The sequence below is a fragment of the Xiphias gladius genome, chromosome 7 (assembly GCF_016859285.1).
Source record: "Xiphias gladius isolate SHS-SW01 ecotype Sanya breed wild chromosome 7, ASM1685928v1, whole genome shotgun sequence".
Taxonomy (NCBI): Eukaryota; Metazoa; Chordata; class Actinopteri; order Istiophoriformes; family Xiphiidae; genus Xiphias; species Xiphias gladius.
Window position 1 is genome coordinate 3,121,011 of NC_053406.1, and position 21,169 is coordinate 3,142,179.

Here is a 21,169-nt window from a genome sequence, read left to right on the forward strand (position 1 = left end):
AGCAGAATTTTAGAAATGTTTTAAAATTTATTAAAAAGGAAAAACTGAAATATCACATCAACATAAGTATCCAGACTTGTTACTCAGTACTTAGTTGAAGCACCTTTGGCAGCGATTACAGCCTTGAGTGTTATTGGGTCATGACTAGCTTTGCACATCTGGACTTGGGGATTTTCTGCCACTCCTCTCTGCAGATCCTCTCAAGCTCTGTCAAGTTGGATGGGGACCCATCAGTGGACAGCCATTTTCAGGTCTCTCCAGAGATGTTCAATTGGGTCAATCAGGATTCTGGCTGGGCCACTCATGGACATGCACAGAGTTGTCTCTAAGCCAATCCTGCACTGTCTTGGCTGTGTCCTCAGGGTCATTGTCCTGTTGGAAGGTGAACCTCTAGCCCCATCTGAGGTCCTGAGCACTCTGGAACAGGTTTTCATTAAGGATATCTCCAACAGCATTATGCTGCAACCACCATGCTTCACTGTTGGGATGGTATTGGGCAGGTGATTAGCAGTACCTGGTTTGCTCTAGAAATGATGCTTAGAATTGAGGCCAGTTACAGTTCAATCTTGGTTTCATCAGTACAGAGAATCTTGTTTCTCACAGTCTGAGAATCCTTTAGGTGCTTTTTTACAACCTTCAAGCGGCTTTCATATGTCTTTTAATGAGGAAAGGCTTCCTTCTGGCCACTCCGTCAAAAAGCCCAGATTGATGGAGTGTTGTGGTGATGGGTGTCCTTCTAGAAGTTTCTCCCATCTCCACACAAGATCTCCGAAGCTCAGCCAGAGTGACCATTTGGTTCTTGGTCACCTCTCCTACCAAGGCCCTTCTCCTCCAATTGCTCATTTTGGCTGGGTGGCTAGCTCTAGAAGAGTCCTGGGTTTTCTAAACCTCTTCCACTGAAAAATTATGGAGGCCACTGTGCTCTTGGGAAACCTTGACAAAATCCTGTCTTTGACCTCATGGCTTGACCTTTTGCTCTGATATGCATCGTCAGCTGTGAGACCTTATAAAGACAGGTTGTGCCTTTACAAATCAGCTTAATTTCAAGAGTCATAGCAAAGGGTCTAATTTCTTATGTCAATGTGATATTTCAGTTTTTCCTCTTAAGTAAATTTGCAAAAAAATCCAAAATTCTGTTTTCTGTTCTCCAGTTTCTCAGCCAGGTAACCACCTTCTTTCACTGTGCCCTGCTGTTCGCAGACTCATGCCATGTGCAGCATAAAATTGGATCACGGTTGCTCACAGAATGATGGCAATAGACCAATTATTGACTTCTTTACTAAAAAGAAAATAGCTTGTTTTGTTGCCCATGGAATTCTATGACCTGTAGTGCTAAACCACATTTGCTGTTACCACCAGTAATTTCAGGTTCTGCCACATCAGCCAGGACTGAAATCTCCCAGATTTTGCCACTTTAAAGGCACAAACCATTAATTTGTGACCACATAAATGTGACTGATACTCAAGCATGATTTAAGTTTAACTTCTTGTTTGAATTTCAGATTTAAATAAAAAAAAGACCAGACAATCAATTTTAGAGTGATAGCAGGTTTCAGTCCTTTGTTTTGGCTTTTGGTAGTACAGTGATATATCTGACCTACAGGTTGTGGGGGGTTAGGGAACGTATTATGACAATGAAGGTCCTTATACTGTAGGTATAGAATTACAAACGTGTGTGTGTGTTTTCACCTCTCTCCAGGAAGCAGAACCAGAGCGCGGGGATGTTCCAGGATAGAAGAGTTGAGCAGAGTGTGGCGCAAGTCTCCATCAGCATTAGAAACCTTCAAACACAACAACAGTGAAACTTCAGTCAGTGTTCTTTAGAACATACTGTATTCTAGGCACGACTCCCATTCACACAGCAGAACTTGCTTTTGTATACAGTACATAGGATTGAGCAGTTCAAGGTTAGCTTGATTTATTGTTAATGATTTGACATAAATTTGGATTTTTCAGTTCTTCAAAGCTGAATTAAAACCAACAGCTGCACATTAACAACACAACAACTGGTTATGCAAGTTGTTGAATATAAGCTGTAAACAAGACTAATTGTTAATTAATTGCTTAATAACTTAAGTGTCGAAACACTTGAAACAGTGTGGGGTGTAATGTAAAACAAAATAACTACATAAAATAAACACTATGATTAACATATTAATCCTCTAACTAAACAAAATCACCTGGATGGGAATGAACAGGATCATTTTAGCCTGATAACAGCATGTAAGTCTGGTTTAGTTAGGCCATTTTTAAAGAACAGGGCTCAGATGTGACTAAAGCAGTAAATACTGTATATCTAGATTGGTGGTATCCTGAATCCTATACAACTCCTGTCTTTTAAAAATGCTAACCACATATATGACCAAACATACACAACTCTTCTATACCTCAATCTTCTGTGCTCCAGCGTCAACCCAGTAGAGCAGTCTACTGATGGGATCAAATGTCAGGGCCTCCACGTTCTGGAGGTCTTTCCTCACTACGACCTCCTGACCTGTACTGCCATTCAGACACAGACGCTGCAGGAGATAAGGAGAAAATCAATAAGACACAACCTGTGAAGCCTTGGGGAAAATACGGGGAAAAAAAGGGGTGATTGTGGTGCATCAGCAAGCATAAGTAAGTGAGAAAATCCCAGCTTGGCAGGATGACATTTTAGCAAAACTGTGTCTAATAAACAAGCTCCTCTTGAGTCTCTGCACTCATATGAACAAGCCCTGCTTCACTTTGTGTTTGTACACTATAAACCAACTCTATCAGCATTATGGTCTGAGTCAAAGAAAATCTACTGTTGGTCTGGCTGCCTCCAAGAGGAGCTAGTCATTTACCTGTATGGTGTCCAGTGAGATGTCAGCCCAGTACAGGCAGTTCTTGTCATAGTCAAAGTCCAGAGCCACAGCCTCCCTGAGGCCGGCCAGAGGCAGGGCCTGGTCCGTGCCCGTGGCCAGGTCGTACCGATGGATGGAGTTTCTCACAGCATATAGGATGAACTCGTTACTTTCTACAAGAACACAAGAGACATGACTGATGAGAAGCGATACACATTTGAATGACAAACCAATCATGTGATACTGTCTGTGTGAAAAGTACTGACATAATATAGTTATGAGTCTGTACAGTACAACTGCAAACTTGAGTTAAATTTAAGTATTGTGAGTAATTCTCTTAAAAAATTCCTTGTGAGATACTTTTTGGTTATAGAAATTGTTATTAGAATAGCTGCAGTTAGTATGACACATCGAAATCCTCATCCTCATCCTCAACATATGGTTTTCCAAAGAAGTACTGGTATACACAAGATGCACTTCAAAGAGGTTCTCAAGATCATTTCATGTTTTATTATCAGATTAATTCACAGATACACTCTTATTCAACCAGACATTTATCTAATCTTAATCTTCCCTTACACCCTACTAGACAGTTTCAATTAAAATGACATTTTCTCTCATAATACATGTTTGAAGAAAATATAACTTTTGTATTTCACCTTAAGCCATAACCTATATTAGGTATCTCTTTGTTACTGTAAATACTGGATAAGTAGAGGTAATGTATTAGCCCTTTTTGGGGCTTTTTCCTTCTTCAACTGACAAACACAATGAGTCCCAGAACAAATGTCCTACTGAGATGCATTCATCTGCAATCATTGTACATCAGCTATTTGGCAAATACAAGACAGATCCACCAAATCCTGTGATTATGCTAAACCCAATCCAACCCCTATACATTTATTCTACAAGCAGACATAAAGATAGCAGCAGTAGGTAGCCAAAGCTAATTCTGTATATTGCAATATAACAGCACCTTTAGAACCATGACAATTTTTGAGACATAACATTATTGTTAATGCTAATGCACCTGTGTGCGTTCGCCAGTGTCACACTTTTCCACTGATTGTGGCAGGAATAAGCAAAAAAAAAGCATAGCAATGTGCCAACAAAGACAAGGGCGAGAAAGACTACGAGCTAGCAGACATGGGAGTGTTCGAATGCAGGGTTCAATTTTTTTTTTTTTTTTAAATTTTAATTATTTATTTATTTTAAATCGGTGCCTCAACGATACACACAACACATTTAAGAAAACTTCACAGGCTAATTTTAAGGGTGTAATTCCATATGAACTGCTTTCTTCAAAGATTTATTAAATGTAATAAAGCGCAGGTTTACCTCCGACAGGACAAGGTAGCATCTCTCCATCCAGCCTAGACTCCACATCTCCACCACTACAGCTGTCCCCTGGTACCTTCCTGTAGCTGTGACAGGAAGAAAAAGGGTTTTCTTCAGTTGGACACTAGGTGGTGCTCTCACCAAACATATCTAATGACAGCAACATAAGGTAACGAGAACAAGGGCTTGTTTGCATTCTGAGGAATTTTCAAGTAATTAAAACTCATTAACATAATAAAAACGATGACTGTTGCTCCTAAATATTATGTTATAACCAGCAGGTAAGGGGTTCATATTTGCACTCGTGCATTTGGGCTCAGTTTGAAAATGAGATTTAAGGCTTTAGGCTCAAGCTGACCCTTTAAGTATCACCTGATATCTTGCAGTGGCTGATGGTATAATTCAGCTGACAACATGAAAATAAACCACACAAAAGAATCAAGGCTGCCCATTTTTGCACTTTAAAGTCAGATAATCACAGCTTACCCTTTGCTGCGGCGGTAGGTGGTACCAACTGGACATGGAACTGGAGGAGCATAGAGGTCACCTAAGAACTCAGGGTCAGGCACACACACCTGCAGAGACAGGTCTTCACTCAGCTTGAAGCCATAGTCACTAGAAGGAGGAAGAGGAAGAGGACAATAATAAATTAAAATGCCAGTTAACTTCTGCCCTCTGATTATTGGAAGCACCTGATGTGCATTTTAAAACAGTGTCATTATGAGTTGGGATGGGAGCTCCAGGAGCCATTAAAATGTTCAGAGTAGGCTTAGAGCAATGTATTGGTTTGCCAAAATTTAAATTTAATCAGTCAGATATCAGCCAGTCAGTTCCATCTACCTCTAATATGACAGAAGTCCCACCCACACTAAAGCCAATGAATATAGATTTTAATTTTTAACTCTTATAGTCATTTTAGCTCAGTCATTGTAATGTGGTGTAACAGACTTTGCCTCGTCTTGTCCTAAAGAGCTGTACACTTATTAATAATAAATGTAGTAATGATTGCTTGGAAAGATTTGTGGAGCTTAATATAAATATATAAACAAAATATGTACCAATATGTACCTTGTAACCAAATTTTTAGATGAATACGGAATGGCTATATGTAGGTCTAAACAGTTCACCAAATGCAAAGTTTGTCCTGCACATTGGTTTCTGAGTCACAATAGGTTCTTTGTTTGAGTTAAAAAAATAATGTCATAAAATGAAACTTTCGGGTGGACTTTCAGCTGGACCAATCCAGTTCATGAGAAATTTCAAGGATGATGAAAGTTCAAGAGACATTTCAAGGATGATCAAAGTAAACAGTACAAACCTGAGCTCTAAGATCTGGAGAGTCACAGCAAAAGATTGCATGGCACTACATATATACTATACATAGTTTATATAGTTCTGCATTTAGATTTCAACATTTTTGTTATGAGGTATTACATTACATCATTCTGATATCAAATTACTCATAAAATATTTTTATTTTATTTTGGGAAAATGAAAACAGCTTTTTAAGACACCTAACACTGCCTTCTGGCAGATTTGTTGCAAAACACAGGTGTATGTTAAACCCTAGAACGGCAGGTCACATTTGTGGAGTGAGTGCTGGGAAAGACTATTGTCGCATGGTAGAATCACCTCCTATCTGAGCTGTGTGCCCAAGCTTCACCTGTGTCCAACTACAAGAAATATCGGACCAAAGTCCCAGGGTCTTAGCTGGCCAGACCATATGGATTATGTGCAGGGGTTGGCAGAGCCGGAACCCTTTTTACAGTGCTTGCCAGCTACAGCAGCATCAGTAGCTGGCAGCAGCTTGAGCTAGCTGCTGACAATGACGACGTGCTCAACATCGGTCTGGAAATGCATGGTTTGTTGGAGGATGAGCAGGAGGCTTTACCATCTGCCCAGAGCACCACCACAACAACATCAGTTGATCTTTCACCACGTACGGAGAATTACTTGGCAGCTTATCTGGCACACTCGCATAACTACAGGGTATCAGGCTCAGGCAGGCACTGCCTGGGCACTGAGCTCTATTACCATGCTTCAAACCTATCAGGTGAGGATTACATCCTCCGCATGTCCTGATGTGCAGCGCTCTCCCTCAGCAGAGGGATGGCAAACATGGTGGTGGCACAGAGGCACCTGTGGCTCCCACTCTTCAACATTCTAAAAAAGGAACTGGGCTATTTACTTGGAATAATGAGTGTCTGCTGAGGGTCTGTGTGAACAGTCATTTATTGCCATTCAGGCAAAGTTTAAGCTGAGGAAGAAGTAGGATGAGGTGCTTGCGTAACATCATTCCAAGATGAGAGGCAAAGTCCCAACAGGCAATGGACAACCAAAAAATGTCCATGCCACTGCCCCCTACAAGGTCGGCAGGTTCCCATCCAGTGAAACAGCTACCCCCCAACCAACCCCCATGCCAATCTGCTTGGAGTAAGGGTCCTCCACTGGGCCTCCTGATGGACTTCGCGACATTCTCACTGCCTGTTTGTGTCACACCACCTTCACTCAGTCTTGCATGTCAGTTGTCCTGCACCGGAGAAAACCCGGCTTGCTACGTCAGGGTTCTCCAATAGACAGAATTTCGTTTCGCAAGGTGTTATCAACAGATGCCTCCCTCAGCGGGTGGGGGGCTCTGTGCAGCGGTGTGGTAGTGAGGGGTGTCTAGGCACCAGAGCAGCAAAAGCTTCATATCAATCAGTGGGAGCTGCTAACTGTGTTATAAAACAGTATAACAGTGGTGTCATACATAAACAGGCAGGGAGGGACTTCATCTTCATCTCATTCTCGGTTGCTATGGTGCATTTTAATTTTCTGTCACACATCGCCACCTGTGGGGGAGCTTTTGTGAAATAGTAGAAGTTACACCCATTGGTTGTGGCTCAAATATGGGAGCGCTTCGGTAGTGCAGCAGTGGATTTCTTTGCTTCCAGAGAGAATGCCAACTGCCCCCTATTCTTCACCATAGCAAATCGTGACGCGCCTGTGGTGATGAATGACGAGGGCCCAACACACATTTATGCGTTTCCTCCAATGGAAATGATTTTGCCCGTCTTGGAGAGGATGTGTCAGCAGGGTTTTGTCCCTGTTCCTGGTGGCCACTCATTGACGAAGTCATTGTACAGAGTCTGCTGGAGGCAGGCACTGTACAATGACACAATGACCCTGAATGTAGTGGCAACGATTCAAAGCTGTTGGGCGTTGTCCGCTACAGGTTTGTATGCTTATAAGTGGCAAGTTTTTGAGGAGTGGTGTCAGGAACTAAATGTTCCTCCATTTCAATACTCCATGGCTGAGGCTTTTTCTTTCCTGCAGGAGCTGCTGGAAAGGAGTTTCTCCTTTTCCACAATCAAAGTATAATTGGTGGCTGTATCAACTTGTCATGTTGTATCACCAGGTGCTCATCTGCTGATAATACGTTTCTTTAAGGGAGTCCTCTGGCTAACGCCTATGGTTAAATCCAGAATCCCCTCGTGGGATTTGCTGTTAGTGCTTGAGGCCTTTTGTGCTCCTCCATTTAAGCCTATTAAGTCTGTGTATATGAAGTTTCTTTCATACAAGACTGTAGTCCTTCTCTCCATGCATTGTCTGTGCATTCTACCTGTACCCAATTTGCTGCTTATGGTCTGATGGCCAATTGTGGCTTATCTCCATAGCATAAAGCTCAATGGTCTTTGAGCTCAAGAGTGTCTGTCCACCTCCCTTTGCATCTCAGTAGCAAGGGAGGTTACACACCCTGTGCCCTGTACATGCATTGCACTTGACTGTGAAAAGGCGTCCCATTCCCTCATGGTGTGAGGGTGCCTTTGACCAGGGCTATGGCAACATGGCCTTGTTTAGAGGGGTGTCTGTGGGCGATATTTGTGAAGCAGTCAGTTGGTCTTCACCATACATATTTGTCTGCTTTTTTAGTCTGGATGTAACAGCCCCCATGGTGACTCATTCTGTCCTCCCTGCTAGGTCCATGATACACTAGACTATTGGAGGTTTTCACCTCTGGGCTTGGCTGCTCTGCAGGGCGTGAATATGTCCCATACTATATGTGTTGTACCAAGTGCATTGACTGAAAATGAATGATAGGTTATGACTATTCATTATAATAAATAACTTCCGTTCCCTGAAGGAGAGTAACGCCATCTTTCCCCAATTCACAGCTGAGCTCAGCCACGAGCAGCCATCGAACTATGGGACAGCATGGAGCGATCGTGGTGTTGATGGGGGCTTATATATGCAGGAAGGGCCACACATACTGTACATCCCCACAGTTTGTCTGCCTTAAGGCCTGAACAGGTGTTTTCAGCCAAAACATGTATTTTCCCAAACAATGTGTTATACCTCACTTCTCTTCTTCAGGTAACAGATGTTATAGTCATAACCTCTTTTTTCTTTATACAATCCATACAGTCCAATCTGAGCTTCCTTTGCTGATAGATATAGACTCCAGTGGGATAGCGACAACAGAAAAAACATTGATAAAATTGGGACTGAGTGACAAATATGAATGTTTTGTGCATGTGTGAGGCCCTAACCATTCATAGTCCTGGCGTGTGCAGGAGCAGTTAGAGATGGTGACGGGCCGGTCGAAGTCCTCTCCATTAAAACACGTAGCGTGAGGAGCTCGCCTCTTAAATGTTATCTCTCTGCCCAACAGACACTCATTACCATGATCATCTGATGGAGACCAGCGTTTGTAGTCAGCCTCTGAACATGGCACACCTGGAAAAAAAAAAGCAAAACTTTTAAAATATTTGATGTTGACATGAAACAGGCTACTTGCTAAGATTCTTGGTGCTCCATTTGCTGATCAATTTTTCATTTATTTTTCCTCTAGCCCAGTACTGGACTTGCAAGTGATGAAATACTCCATCCGGCAGCCTTAATTAAAAGGTTCACAGCTCTTGAAAAAACCTCTGTAAACAGTCATCTAAGTCAACCCAAACAAACAGCTGCTTTTATGTTTTGTTAGTTACAGTCGCTGCATGGTCAACAGCCTATGTAGTAAAAGTAGCTAATATAACTTTATTTAGCTAACAGCCTAAATCTCATACTGTATATGTAAATGTGTTACCATTCATTGTAAACTAGCCACACAGTGTTATTACTTTTCTTGCTATTGATGTGAATTAACCTACAAGTTAATAATAACACTATATTAAATGTAGCAATGAATAAATGATTGATGTGTGAATGATCAGAAACTACACATAAATTAAATCTTCTGTTGAGTACTACAGATGAAGTATTAACCCACAAATAGCTGTTGCTAAGAGCTGAGAATCTCTAACATAAGAGCTCTCCACTCTACTCTCTCCATTTGAACCTCCTCCTCACTCTCAAACCTACCCAGAACGTCGGAGGTGTTGACCTGAAGGATGAGCCAGCTGTGTCTCTGGTTGGCGTAGGAGCCGAAGATGGTGAAGATGGTGCTCTTCTCCCCCGGCTCTGTCAGTAGCTGGTAAACATACACCTCTTTGTCTGAGAACTTAAAGTCGGTCCATGTCTCACCTTCATTGGTGCTGAACCTGACAGGGATATGGCCAATATTTAACTCATCCTCCGGATAAACAATGATTTGAGCATATTTAGACAATTTTTCAGCTGCTTTCATGTGGTGTTGACAGCCTAAATTTTATATCTGTTCTTTGATTGAACAACAATAAGAAAGAAAAGAAAAAAAAACACCAGTTTAATGTGTGGGTAAAACAGGAATTTTAACTCAGTTACTGAAAAATGATAATTGTAGGCATTGAAAAAGAAAACTGAATTCTCTCTCCATGTAAACAAGGTCAGCTGTTTTCACATTAACATACCATATATGACTTGGACCTGCACATGAATATAAGTAGTCTGCAGTGTTGCTGTTGGCAGAGACATGTTTCATTACACCTCTGTTTACTGAAGGAAAGGTTTATTTGCTTTTTCCCTACAACAAGCTGCTTCACATTCTAACAATCTGCTCCTGCTGATTAATGAGCACATCCACTGGGGTAGGTGTTATTTATGTGCTTCACTCCCCAGACTTCCTAAAGTTGTTTGGGGATTTCAAATGGAAACCTTCCAGTAACAGCGAGCCTCTGCGGCTTTTATGTTTCAAACTGTTTTGTTTAGCTATAACCAACTGAATGACAGATTTTGCTTCTGAGCTCCAATCTGATTCATTTCCTCCATTTTGAGAGTAATTAAACAGGCCATTTGGGCTTACTTAAGATGTGTGGTGGCGCCTCCTTGTGCGATAGCCATCAGGATACCACCATGGTCACCCCATGTGTAGAAATGAGGGCCTGCCAGTGCCTGGATAGCAGGAAGCATGGACAGTTGACTATCAGAACATACTGTGCATAATAAACCATAAAACTATTAATCTGTGACCTGAAATATTCTGTCTTTTGGGCAAATATAACGATTAATTTATCTGGAAGAGCAAAATCTTAAGACATTTTAATGACCTCTAATTTCCTTAATGTGATCCAATTGCTGTTGAAACAGGATGTCAGGGTGGGACAGAACACAGTGGTGGTTCATTGTAAACTGTAAACTAATGGAATATCAGTTAAGAAACAAAAGTGTTTGGTTAGATAGGAGGGTCAAAAGGACAGGATTACATTGAAATAAATTAAATTGATCAATTGGTTAGATTTTATGTTCCCACTTCCCAGCCTCACTTTTTACCAGGATATTAAAGTGTTCATTTAATTTAGTCTTTAAAGTCTTGCAAAATATGAACTTTTGGACAATTACATCTTAAAATTGAACAGATCATCTTCCAAGAAACTACAATGCTGGTCATTTGTAAATGAGAATTTTTGGGTGAGGCTGCATGGAACTCCCAAATTCAGTATATTCAGGTAAACTAAAGGTTTGATTCTATGAATCTTTAAGGTTAAAAACAATTTAAAGCTGCATTAATCAGTATATTTGTTCTACCAAATGCATGATAATGTTGCTCTCTCTCTCTACAGGATGTGTAATTGGGCAATTGATAGGTACGATGTGCACTATAACAACTTTATAAGGTGATAATATGCCAGATTTTGGGTTTACAGCTTGTTCTGCTGCCCCATGGTGGCTAAATTATTCGATTAATGCAGCTTTAAAGACCATAAAGACCAATGTTTTAAAGGTTAAATAAGAATTTTGTAAAAAACAAAAACAAAAAAACATTGAAATGCAGGTTACAGTTCATGAAAAGGGGGTTTTGTAATGATAGTTTCTACATAACAATACTTATGTTTCAAATAACAATTATCATAAATTAATCAATTAATTATAAAGTATATTCAAGAATCATAGGCAAACTATACTGAACTGATTCAAGAACTACAGAGAAATTATGGCAAATATGCAGATAAATCTATCATGCTTGCTTACATTTATGAGCATTGAAATGATCATTGCAACATTTCAAAACCCTTTAACAGACAAGTAGACTGTGTTTTTCTCGTCATCCATGTCAGATTTTATACTGACCTCTCTCCAGCGGGCTCCAGCACTGCTAGATACATACACATTAGGTTTGCTGGCTAAGTTCCTGCCCACAGATCCTGCAATCAGAGGACAAACAGGCATTTTACACATAGACATTATAGGGGTTTCCCCTGATTATTATAGACTTGATGAGGCCACTGTTGTTGCTTTCACTAATGGAAAATTTGTAACTCAAGAACTCAAACCATAGCATTCTGTATCTTTTCATGCATGCGGCCTTTGCATGCATTTGCAAATACTTTCCTCTTACAGAATGTTGTTTTATAAGGCAGATCACCAGGAATGATCTGCTCAGGCAATTCACAAAGAAACATGCTGAAAGCAGACAATGGACAATGATCTTCCTGTTTTTTTTCCCACTTGCTTTGAACTAGAAAATTACTAAGATTCTACAGCCATGCTAGTGAGTCTGTGAGGCGTAATTGGTGCTAGCCAAATATTAACAAAGTAGTCTTTTCTACTGGTAGTTTTGCGAGTTCGCTATAAATCGGGTTTGCACTGGTACGTCCTGCCTCAAGGTTGGGCTACCCATATTGAGGAACAAAACCATTACTTTATTTTTTGAGTATATGAAGCTCTATGCATGACTCTCTGCTGAGCTTACACACCTCCAGCTGCTGCAGAGACCGCAACAGGTGGTGAACAGGTAAGCAGGGGAAGGCGCTCCTCTCGCCGGCTTGCCGCCTGCATCTGAGGGGTGTTGCCAGTGGCTGGCCGCAAGATTATGAATTTGATAGACAACGCAGTGCAACACTGGGCTCCAGATACTCAGCTGAACATGAGAGACGTGCAAAGATGGTTTTAGGTTCACTCCATGCCTGCACTTGAGCATGCAGCAGTAAATTACGTCCGCAAGCTATATGACATCACCGCCAGCAGTTAGAAGACTGAAGCATCAAGTCTTGCTTTTTATGTAATTTCAAAAGTTTTATTCTCATTTGGCCACATCACTATAAATCTATTGTTGATTTAATATCACTCAGATTTCGGTAAAAATCTTGTTTTATTTGTAGTTAAAATTAGACTTACACTCTACCAGCTGTAATTTCAGAATGAATAACTAGCATGTGGAGAAATCAGTGAAACAACCAGGTGTCTTGTTTGTGATGGAAAACTTTGCTTTTGGCAGGAGGGAGGCTGTTCTGTAAATGTGCCTAAATCTGCTGTACTAAATATCCTTCATGCGCAACAATGCTTCTTCTATCAAACACAGCACTAACATGTCTCAGTGTTGTGAATTGCACACCTGATTCATTTCCCCGCACAATGCGACTGTCCGCACAAATGTACCAATGTGAAGCAGATAGTGTGTAGGTTTTAAAACGCCCTCCACCTTCTTATGCTCATGTTGCAAGAAGTCTCCGGCTGCAGACTGAGTCATGTAGCCTTGGGTCTGTCGGTCCCTCCCCTCTCCCTGCAAGTTGAGCACCTTATTGGGTGCACCTTGCTGCTGTTGGTCCCCCTCATTGCACAATGTCCTCTTTGATTGGATCAAAATTTAAATATTCTTCACGCTTTATATTTGCCTTCTTTATTTTACCTAATGTCTTTGAGTGGACGGGAATGACTGAAATGGGGATACAGTGATCCGCAACTTAAAAAGACTGTGGGACCGGGATGTAAAGTTCTACTTCCAACACCTTGGCTGATACCAGCTGTTGTACATATCCGTTGCCCTTGACATTTGTGGTACATACTGAACGAAGAATGCCGAAAAGACTGCTTGGGAGCTTCAGGATTCACCAGATTCATTCATGTACCATACTCACAGTAGACCCAGTGCTTTTTAACCTGTGGATATTACTCTTGATTCCTGCTGCCCCCCAACTACACAACCTTTAGTTTTGGTTATCAAAAGGGTTTTTCATGTTGTGAGCATCAAAGTGTTGAGAGATGTGTCTAGTTGTACTGGATGGTGAAAGCCACTCGTGAGATTTTAAGTTATTACAGATCATCCCCGTGGCAAAACAGGTACGTACCTAGTCTTCTACTAATCCAACCAGTCGATGTTGAGATGTTTTGTTGGATAAATTAAAATGTTGATGTGCTGGTGAGTTAGAGGAAAAGTCAGGGGATCACCAAAGACTGTGAGCATGTTAGCATTCTGATATTAGCATTTGGCTCAGTACAGCCTTACAGAGCCACTCAAATGGCTGTACACTCGTAGTCCTGTTACTTTTCATTGGAGGTGTTAAATGTGCAGATAACAAAAAGGAAGAAAAGAAAGAACTGCATGGTGAGTGTGGAGAAGAGATGTTAAAGATGGACAGTTTAGAAGTGATGTTCATTTAGCCAGGTAAAACAGGGGAAGAACCAAAGTCAGAAAGAGAGAGTTAAATTAATATGTGAGAACAAGACTAAATACTGAATATGCTTTTTTTTTTTTTGCCTTTTATGTCAACATTAATAACATGGATGCACAGTTACACAGGAGGTAAGGTTATGTACAGTGGCTTTGGAAAGTATTTAGACCCCTTCATTTTTTGCACACTTTACAGTGTAAAAACAAAAAACAGAGCCCTTGTATGAATTCCTTGTATGTGTTCACATGCTTGGCCAATCAAGCTGATTCTGATAGAACACAAAGTTGTAGCCATGACAGTAGACGATACTTCAAATACGGATGTTGCTGCAAAGAAACTACAAATTGTAAAACGCGGATGCATCACACACATCTTCAGCCTGGCAGCACAGAAGAGCTATATAATCACCACCATTACAGGTAGGGCAACCAACATTAGTGTCAAAAATCCAACCAAATGTGAAATATGGTCACAATCTCACCTTCTGTTCCTGAGTAATGGCACTGAATTATGGCCAGAAAAGTGTTTTTGTTTATGATGTCTCAATGAAGATGAACTTTTACTTTTTGGATATAAAGTGTCATCACTCCATCATTTTATGCTCTTAGACATTTGTTTTAAACTCTGTCATAATTAGCATATGAATTCTTGAGTTATGGCCAAAAACCTCTTTTGTGAGGTCCCAGTGAACTTGACCTTTGACTAACAAAATCTAATCAGTTCTCTCTCACTCTTGAGTCACACTGAATTTTTATGCCAAATTTGAAGAAATTCCCTCAAGGCGTTCCTATGCTGTGATATTGCATTCACAAGAATTGGAATGGGGACCGGATAACTCGAAAACATAATGCCTACAGCCACAGCTGTAGTTGGCACGGAGGTATAAAAACAAAGTGGTCTTCTAGATGCTGTTATAAAAGACCACAAAACTTTCAGATAAAACTTCATTTCTGCCAGGATGAAAGGAAAAGTGAAACCCCCATATGACTACAAAAGACCAGCAGGAAGGTTTTGCTGACACAGGAGTGGTCTTGCACTGGAGGCCATCATTAGGCTGAAAAAAACAATACAAACCTATCAGACAGATGGCTGAAACTTTACGACTGGCCAAATCAACAATTTGGTACATTCTTTAAAAGAAGTAATGCACCGGCGAGCTCACCAACACCAAAACGCCTGGAAGACCACGGAAAACAACTAAAGTGGATGATCACAGAATTCTTTCCTTTGTGAAGAAAAACCCTTCACAACATCTAGCCAGGTCAACAACACTCTCATGGAGGTAGGCGTGTCATTGACAACGTCTACAATCTAGAGACACCTTCATGAATGTACATACAGTGGGTTTAAACATCTAAAAAAGCCTGCCCAGTTCTGGAACAAGATTATTTGGACAAATTAAACCAAGATTAAATTGAACCAGAATGATGGGAAGAGAAAAGTATGGAGAAGAAAAGAAACTGCTCATGATCCAAATCATACCACATTATCTGTCAAACATGGTGGAGGCATTGTTATGGCGTGGGCATGTATGGCTGCCAAAGGAACTGGGTCACTGGTTTTTATTGATGATGTGACTGTTGATAGAAATAGCAGGATGAATTCTGAAGTGTATCAGGCTATACTATCTGCTCAGATTCTGCCAAATGCTGCAATAGGATAGGACGCTGGATTATTCTTCAATGGCCAAGTCAGACATCAGACCTAACCCAACTGAGCATGCTTTTCACTTACTGAAAACAAAACTGAGGGCAGAAAGACCCACAAACAAGCAGCAACTGTAGGTGGCTGCAGTAAAAGCCTGGTAAAGCGTCTTAAGGGAAGAAACTCAGCTTTGGGCGATGTCCTTGGGTTCCAGACTTCAGGCAGTCATTGACTGCAAAGGATTTTCATTGAAGTATTAAAAATAACCATTGTATTTATAATTATGTTGGTTTGTCCAATTACTTTTGAGCCTCTTAAAATGGAGGGACTATGTATTAATATGGTTAATGTGATATTCATGTTAAACCCCTTGAATTAATGCTGAAAAGTCTAAACTTCAATCACGTCTTGATGGCTACGTTTCAGATCCATTGCAGTGGTTTACAGGGCAAAATTAAGAAAATTGTGTCACTGTCCAAATACTTATGTACCACCCTGTATACGTTGTCTGATGCTTGTATATATACAGCTCTAGAAAACATTAAGAGACCACTTCAAAATGATCAGTTTCTCTGATTTTACTATTTATAGGTATGTGTTTGAATAAAAATTTGCATTTTTGTTTTATTCTATAAACTACTGACAGTATTTCTCCCAAATTCCAAATAAAAATATTGTCCTTTAGAGCATTTATTTGCAGAAAATGACAAATGGTCAAAATAACAAAAAAGAGTGTTTTCAGACCTCAAGTACTGTAAAGAAAACAAGTTCATATTCATTTTTAAACAACACAATACTAATGTTTTAACTAAGGAAGAGTTCAGAAATCAATATTTGGTGGAATAACCCTGATTTTCAATCACAGCTTTCATGCGTCTTGGCATGCTCTCTACTAGTCTTTCACATTGCTGTTTGGTTACTTTATACCACTAAAAATTCAAAACAGCCCAGCTTTGTTTGATGGCTTACGACCATCCATCTTCCTCTTGATTACATTCCAGAGGTTTTCAATGGGGTTCAGGTCTGGAGATTGGGCTGGCCATGACAGGGTCTTGATCTGATGGTCCTTCATCCACACCTTGATTGATCTAGCTGTGTGGCATGGAGCATTGTCCTGCTGGAAAAAGCAATCTTCAGAGTTTGGGAAAATTGTCAGAGCAGAAGGAAGCAAGCTTTCTTCCAGGGTAACCTTGTACGTGGCTTGACTCATGCGTCCTTCACAAAAACGCATCTGCCTGATTCCAGCCTTGCTGAAGCAGCCCCGGATCATCACCGATCCGCCATCAAATTTCACAGTGGGTGAGATACACTGTGGCTTGTAGGCCTCTCCAGGTCTCCGTCTAACCATTAGATGACCAGGTGTTGGGCAAAGCTGAAAATTGGACTCATCAGAGAAGATGACCTTACACCAGTCCTCTATGGTCCAATCCTTATGGTCTTTTGCAAACCTCAGCCTGGCTCTTCTTTGCTTCTCACTGATGAAGGGCTTTTTTCTAGCTTTACACAACTTGAGCCCTGCCCCTAGGAGCCTGTTTTTTGAACCACTCTCGCCTTGCACCTCACCCCAGCTGCCATTTGCCATTCTTTTTGTAGGTTACTTGATGTCGTCCTATGGTTGCTGAGTGACATTCGAATGAGTTGACAGTCATCCCGGTCAGTGGAGAGTTGTTTTTGCCCTCTGCGGGTCTGTAGCTTTGTTGCCCCCAATGTCTGCTGCTTGACCTTGTTCTTATGAACCGCCGTCTTAGAAATTTTAAGGATGGAAGCAACCTGACGCTCACTGTATCCCTCTGCCAGTAAAGCCACAATTAAACCCTTCTTTTACTCACTCAAAACTTTTCTTTTTGCACGGTCAACAGTTATCTTTTGATTCCAGTTACTTTTGAGGTACTACTAGCACTGTTTTTGCCATCCAGCTGGTCCTATTGCATGAGGATAGTGATGACCACAGCAGTGGTTTTTATACTTCTACTCGTTAAATAAGATTTGGTTAAGGTGATCAACCTAATCAGTACCTGATTAAGTAGAATGAGGTGTGTTTGTGTTGGAATTCAACAGACACTGGAATGGAATGGCTGTCATACATGTAGAGATGCTGATTTCAGAAAAATATGTTTGTCTTCTTATTTTATGTTTTGTTTAATGTTTTTTTTTTTTTTTTTTTTTTAAATATCCTAGTCCTAAAAGAAACAAATGACATATTAGTCAGACGTGTTTAGGAATGAGCAGATACGGTTATTGTATATGTAAAAATAATTGTGTAGTTTGTGTAGGTACGTGCCTGTATTCATGAGTGCATTTGACCTGTCAAGTGCATGCTGGATGCTGCAGTAGAAATTAGCCCATCTGTTTGAGAGTGATAATGAAGCGAATGGCACCAGCAATTGCCACTCCCCCCTCCTCCCCTCCCTCTCTTGCTCTCTCTCTCTTTATGTCTATTATGTAGTAAGAATTTAATTATAGGGACTAGCTGGGTGCAGGGAAAGCAGTCTCCCAAGATTCTGGAGAGTATCAACAAATCAATGCTTTCCACTAGCTGTGAAGAGGCAGAAAGGGTTCCAACTGCTAGGCAGCATCTCTGCTTCAGCAGCAGAGGAGAGAAACTCATTCCACTTCATTCTGATTAATTCATCGGTCTGCAACATGTTGAAACAGTTTTTTCATTCTCTTATATTATTATTATTATTGATTATTTATATATAATTTTGATGTTCTGCATATTTGAGAAGTACACCAAACTTCAAAACAGTAACACTCTAAACAAGATGTTTCCAGTACCTTCTTCACAGAGTGCAAAAAAATTTCCTGAGGTGGACATTTACTAAGAAGGAGAGAAAGGCTGCTTAAGCACCACAGAGAAAGACTTGTCGGTTTGTATTGCTTGTTTCCTGTGTAGGATGAATTTATCTGTGTCATCAGAACAAGAGGAAGCTGGTGAATAACGCAAATAACATAGGCTTCCATCCTCCAACAGATGGCACCCAAACTGTTTTCATCTGTCTTGACTTAGAGGTACTCCAGAGATATTCCAAATTTACTGAAACTTTGTATTAAAATGTTTAGAAGGCACACTTTGTGATTTAAATCACTAAAATTAATTTATGTGGTTCAAACATTACATTTGGGCGGCACGGTGTCACCTCACAGCAAGAAGGATCTGGGTTTGAACCCTGGTTCAGCTGGGCCTTTCTGTGAAGAGTTTGCATGTTCTCCTTATGCCTGCGTGGGTTTCCGCTGGGTGCTCCGGGTTCCTTCCACAGGTGAACGGCATGCAGGTTAACGGTATACTCTAAATTTTTCTCAGGTGAGAGTGTGAGCGTGGATGGCTGTTTGTCTTTATATGTCACCCCTTTGATACACTGGTGACCTGTCCGAGGTGTTCCCCGCCTCTCGCCCAATGTCAGGTGGGACTGGTTCCAGTCCCTTGCGACCCTCACAGGATAAGTAGTATAGCTAATGGATGGATGGATGGATGGATGGAAAAATTACATCTCTTTAAATACTCTCTTATCAGTGATGTTGGTGCACATTGTCCTACCTGTGGCCATGATGACCCCGGGTGCAGAGTCCTTGGATAAAATGGGCATCCTCCTCAGCTGGATGTTGAAGAGCTGGCTCCAGCGCTGGGCCAGGTGAAGAGAGCAACCTTTACTGAGCTGAAGGAGAGGGGAAGAGAGAAGAGTCAGATGATGATGTTTAGTTATTTGATTCAGCCCTTTTTTTTCTGCTTTACCCCTCAGCAACATCATAAGAAGTTTGTCTCCCACCCAACCTTCCTATTCTCTGTTCTTACACACCCCCATACAAGTGTGAGATCAAAAGGGGCCTCGCACTTAGGTACGTAGATCAACTATTAGACAGAGAAAGTAAGGTCAGAAATATTGGTTTGCCAATACATTGGGCTGATATATCAATAAGGTCAAAATTTAAAGTCAGAGCTGTCTACCTCTGTCTCTCCTTCATTTTGAAATATTAATGCCCTGTGATGTCACAACAAGCTGCAAAGAACTTACTTTAGTGATTTAGTTCTGGATATTGGATATGAGCAGAAAATACTAGCTCAAATCCACAAATATTGAAATTATTGAGACAAACAGAAAATTCTGTTTTTAGTAGCTGGAATCAGCAATTGTTTGTTATTCTTTAATACAGAAATGGAATATGAACTATAAATGATTTGAACAATTAATCAATTATCAGAACTGTTTCTCATTAATCCCCTTTAATTAGCGTAATCAGTTAATCAACTAATCTCTTCAGCATAATGCAGGTGCAAATGCAGGAATGGAACCATACTTTCTGCTTCCCACATAGATAAAACTCAGACATCAGCAAAAACCAAACCACGTTATTATCTGCAGCTGCTACACATGGATTGAAAGCAGAAGTGTATGAGATGTACTCTCTGTGGTGGCAAACATGCGTAACTGTTGCCAGATACTGTGCTGCTGGATCAGACAAGTTGATCAGAACTCAATCATAAACACAATAATAGAAGTGGATGACACTGATAAAGAAATTTCTAATGTCAGAAAATTCAGAATCTAGAATCAACAAAAACATGGGTTTGTCGGCACACCTGGCAGTCCACAGTTCCTCCCAGGCTGTCGGCAGCAGGGGGCTGAAGCAGCTCCCATGTCCCTCCCTTGTCAAAAGTGATGACGGATCGCATGTTGTCCTCGCTTACCGAGCCATTGATGAGCGTGGCAATGAAGACGCCTCGCAGCCCCTCCACGCGGTGCACGTCTGCAAAAGGCTCACTGGCGAAATACCTGAAACACAGAGGGGACACATGATGGCAAAGTCAGGGAGGAAGATATTTTTTGTCAATGTGCCAAAGTGTCAAATTGAGAAGCAATTTATACTATCTGTGGTCTTTTTTTTATTTTTTTCCCGCTGTAAAGTTCACTTGGATCACAAACACAAGAAGATAGAGAGGGCTAAACTGAAATTGTGCAGCTGAAATTTTTACAGTTGCACAAGGCAACTTTACACACAACAAAGAGAAGTAAACAGGAAACTTGAACATCATTACCCAGAATTGACATGATGTAAGGAAACAGTGTGCAAGTACACGTCACAGACACATTTTTACCGACCTAACAAACAGTGCTTGATGTTTACCAGAAACAACTAAATGAAGACTAACAAACAGGAGGAACATAGATCCACAGGTAATTTCATTAACAGAAGACACAGTGTCAAATAAACACAATCATCATTGGCAGGCACACACCTGAGCAAACAATGTTTATGCCGAAGCAACACAGGATCTTACTGATGTAGTTATGGAGAAGACAGTGTTGTGGTATCAGATCAAACAATTCTCTTTTAATTGATAAGGAAGCATTATGAGTCCAAAGTATATACTGTATCGTTAGTTTTATCAAGTATTTGTAATGGAAACTAGAGATCTTCCGGTCAGTTTCTGAGGTTGCTATGGGAACACCTCAATTACTGGCAAGGTTGCAGATTGTGCTTCATTTGTACTGTGGGTACACACTGGGTTAATTTTCATTTACTGGTACAATGCGCTTGATCAGAGAGATTAATTACTCACATGACGGCAAC

The 21,169-nt window shown here is 40.8% G+C and overlaps 1 protein-coding gene across 3 annotated transcripts in view; it reads right to left on the reverse strand.

The window, feature by feature from the left end:
* The window catches only part of sorl1 (sortilin-related receptor, L(DLR class) A repeats containing), a 101,616-nt gene that overhangs the window by 26,831 nt on the left and 53,616 nt on the right, over positions 1–21,169 (reverse strand). For all 3 annotated transcript variants that reach the window (XM_040130649.1, XM_040130651.1, XM_040130650.1), the window contains exons 9-19: positions 20,178–20,370; positions 19,137–19,254; positions 11,634–11,707; positions 10,369–10,457; positions 9,510–9,688; positions 8,696–8,882; positions 4,653–4,781; positions 4,167–4,252; positions 2,829–3,001; positions 2,388–2,519; positions 1,690–1,781 (exon numbers count right to left, since the gene is read on the reverse strand). In XM_040130649.1, the coding sequence (XP_039986583.1) occupies positions 1,690–1,781; positions 2,388–2,519; positions 2,829–3,001; positions 4,167–4,252; positions 4,653–4,781; positions 8,696–8,882; positions 9,510–9,688; positions 10,369–10,457; positions 11,634–11,707; positions 19,137–19,254; positions 20,178–20,370 (1,452 nt within the window). The remainder of the gene's footprint in view (positions 1–1,689; positions 1,782–2,387; positions 2,520–2,828; positions 3,002–4,166; positions 4,253–4,652; positions 4,782–8,695; positions 8,883–9,509; positions 9,689–10,368; positions 10,458–11,633; positions 11,708–19,136; positions 19,255–20,177; positions 20,371–21,169) is intronic.